This window comes from Juglans regia, chromosome 9, assembly GCF_001411555.2.
Source record: "Juglans regia cultivar Chandler chromosome 9, Walnut 2.0, whole genome shotgun sequence".
Taxonomy (NCBI): domain Eukaryota; kingdom Viridiplantae; phylum Streptophyta; class Magnoliopsida; order Fagales; family Juglandaceae; genus Juglans; species Juglans regia.
This window is the reverse complement of record NC_049909.1, coordinates 4,848,689-4,851,718: the sequence shown is the minus strand read 5'-3', so window position 1 is coordinate 4,851,718 and position 3,030 is coordinate 4,848,689. Positions and strand designations below refer to the sequence as shown.

The following is a 3,030-nucleotide window of genomic DNA, read 5'->3' as shown; positions in this document are numbered from 1 at the left end:
CATAAAGCTCTCTCTCCAAACTAACCTCCCAATTTGATTGAAGCTGAAACTCAATCTCCTCAACCTGTTTTTCAAGGGCATCAATACGCTCTCTTGTGTGACCAAAAACTCTTTTATTCCACTCCCGAAACACCACCTTGGTGTGTTTTAATTTCTTACTTAAACACAAAAGCGGAGAACAATCCATCCGTATATTCCAAGCATTTCTAACACAATCCAGAAAACCAGGATGATCCACCCACATTTGTTGAAACCGAAATGGAGATGGCCCATATGCAAAGGAATCTTTCTTAAACTCAATGAACATGGGAGCATGGTCAGAAGTAGATCTAGGCAAGTAAGACCAAATAATATTCGGGAACAAATTGCTAAAAGAATTGTCCATAAGAGCACGATCAAGTCGAGCCCACGAACGGGCCAAACCTGACTGACCATTACACCAAGAGAAACAACTCCCTTTCGAAGCCATTTCCATAAGACCCCTTTGATGAATCCAATCATTAAAATCATCCATAGCCACCATTGGCCGAGGTCTTCCTCTCCTCCTTTCTGAATCATTCCTAATAATATTAAAATCCCCCACAAAGAGGCAAGGCTCTCCACCCACATGATTACTATTTACCTCTTGCCAAAGATAACGCCTCTCCACCCAAGAACATTTAGCATAAATCACATGAATCAAAAATTTTTCCGCACCATTCTCAACAATAACAGAAATATATTGCATACCCAACTTTTCAACTTGCACCTTATACATACTATCCCACAAAAGCCAAATTTTCCCCCCTTCCACCTCATTAGAAATAACCATATCAAAATTTAGACTTCGAGCCACTTTGCGAGCACCCTCTAAATTTTGAAACGGTTCTAGAAGAGCAACAATTTTCGGTTTATATCTTCTCACCAACGCCTTTAGCCTAGTTCTAGATGTTCCCACCCCTCTAAGATTCCAAACCAAAATAGAATCAATCATTTAGCAATTTTATTTCTGGCAAGAACCCGAGAAGAACTACGCATTTTAATAAACTTTTTTTTATTATACCTTTTCTTACCATCATTCAGCTCAGATTCAGTAAAATAGTCTTTAGTTTGTGAAAAAACCTCTGGATGCTGTTCCGGTTCTGGTTCAGAAGAACAATTCTCTTCCAACATGGTTTCTTCATCAACTTCTTCATTAACGTCCTCAGCACTATCCGCCTCCCCCACTGGTTGCATCTGCTCCATTGTCATTCCATTATTATCCGCACGGAAACTCTGATTTGCATCCATATTAGACATCACATAATCAGCATCCGTGACCATCCCTGCACCATCTGCGACCCCAACGTGTAGCATTAGATCTGTTGCATCCTCTGTTCCAACATAAGACTTCAACTGCACCCCGTTAGTGATCACCGTATGATTTTCTTCTCCAATCTGCTCCAGTTTTTCCTTATCCTCAGAATCCACCTGCACCAATTGGTCTGCCACCTGCATTGGCAACACTTCCTTCTCGGCATCCAATTGCACCTGACCTATACCTACTGCTTCCGTCTCCTTTTCCACCACCACATCCTCTGTTTCTTTATCTTCAAGAACCAGCAAAGGAGTTTCAACCTTATCTTCATTCGGAGCTACCTCTTGATCATCCAACAAACCTTTCGTACTCTCTTTTCTCCCCCCTTTCTTACCAGCTTTTCCGGGATTACAAGTTCGAACATCATGACCCTGCATCTTGCATGACGAACAAAAAGCCGGAAGTGTTTCATACACTATTTCTTGCTTTCGGCTAGAGGAAACTCCAGGCACTCCAATCCAGAAATGCGACAAAGGAGGTTTTGCAGCATCCACTTCCACACAAAGCCGTGCTCCATCCGTTCTAGTAGCGCACCTCGTCGGATTATCACGTCTAATGAACGTTCCAATCGGTGCCATCAACATCTTCAAGAAGGATTCTTGATAAAAGTTTGGAGGAAGCCCCGGCAAAGAAATCCACACCGGAACCCTTGAGGGTTCGGCATCCTCATTGAACTCAGGAGACCATCTAAAGACACGGTAGAATATCCCATTTATTTCACAAACCTCCCGTGATAATGCTTTGGTAAAATCCACATCATTAGACATACGAACAAACACATTTCGCGGTCTCCTCATAGCAGAAACTACTGGAGTGGCTGTAAGTCCCCATCGATTGTGAATGAAAGCCCTCACCGTATCCAATGACGGACGATTCTTCAAGAACTTGAGAACAACAGAATATCGGAAAGGTTCCGCTGATCTTGCTATTTCTTCTTTGGTAAACTGAAAATAAACCTCACCATCCAGCACCTTTGGAATCCTGGGTGCAAGAACCATCTCCGGAATAGGTTGAGGGACTGCACTCACCAGATCGGCAAAGGAAGGCCGACCGGTGCCACCCTCTCCAGCTGCCATGCAGCCTCACGTACCCTTGCACCTTTTCAGATAAAACTCAAGAAGAGTTCTCAAGAAGGCCTCAGCAGTTCTTGGAGCATTTCCGGAAATCAGGACTGAACTGAGATTATGCCACTTAAGCAAAACTTTGTTTCATCTGCTCAACCAAATTGTGTCAGACCAAAGAGGTTTTCAATCCTAGTGAAACCCTAAATGGTGGGAATCCAATTGAAAGCCCTAAAGCTTTGTTGAAGTCGAAACCCTAAACGGTTTTCCCAAAACCCTAAAGTTGGCCTCTAAACCCTTTCTAATCCGATTTCTAGCATTGTGTTTAATCACTTGATTAAATCACTTCCACATGCTATTAATCCTTCAAATTTGTGTTAGAACATCATTATCCAACCTTGTTAACCATGAAAAATTGATTGGGCCAAGTGATATTGGATTTGGGCTTGATAGCAACCCAAACCCTCTTTAAACCCCAAAATTTAGGCCCATTCGATTTAGGCCCTTTAAGGCCCACGAATTTGGTCACCATAGGATTGCTTCATGGCTAAGTTTTGTACCCCCACTTGGCTGGCCATATCTTTACAAGAAGGGCCTAGAAGGTTCTTGAAAGACAAAGCTAAAGGGCCACCT

The 3,030-nt window shown here is 42.7% G+C and overlaps 1 protein-coding gene across 1 annotated transcript; it reads right to left on the bottom strand.

The window, feature by feature from the left end:
• Positions 1-923: 923 nt before the first annotated feature.
• LOC118349401 lies at positions 924-2,412 on the bottom strand. Its single transcript, XM_035693804.1, has 2 exons — positions 1,102-2,412; positions 924-941 (listed from the first exon to the last, which is right to left on the bottom strand). Exons 1-2 carry the CDS (start codon positions 2,410-2,412, stop codon positions 924-926), a joined length of 1,329 nt encoding a protein of 442 aa, XP_035549697.1.
• Positions 2,413-3,030: the final 618 nt, after the last annotated feature.

Excerpts from the sequence above, each read along its gene's own strand:
- LOC118349401 (XM_035693804.1), bottom strand. The coding sequence starts at position 2,412 with ATGGCAGCTGGAGAGGGTGGCACCGGTCGGCCTTCCTTTGCCGATCTG.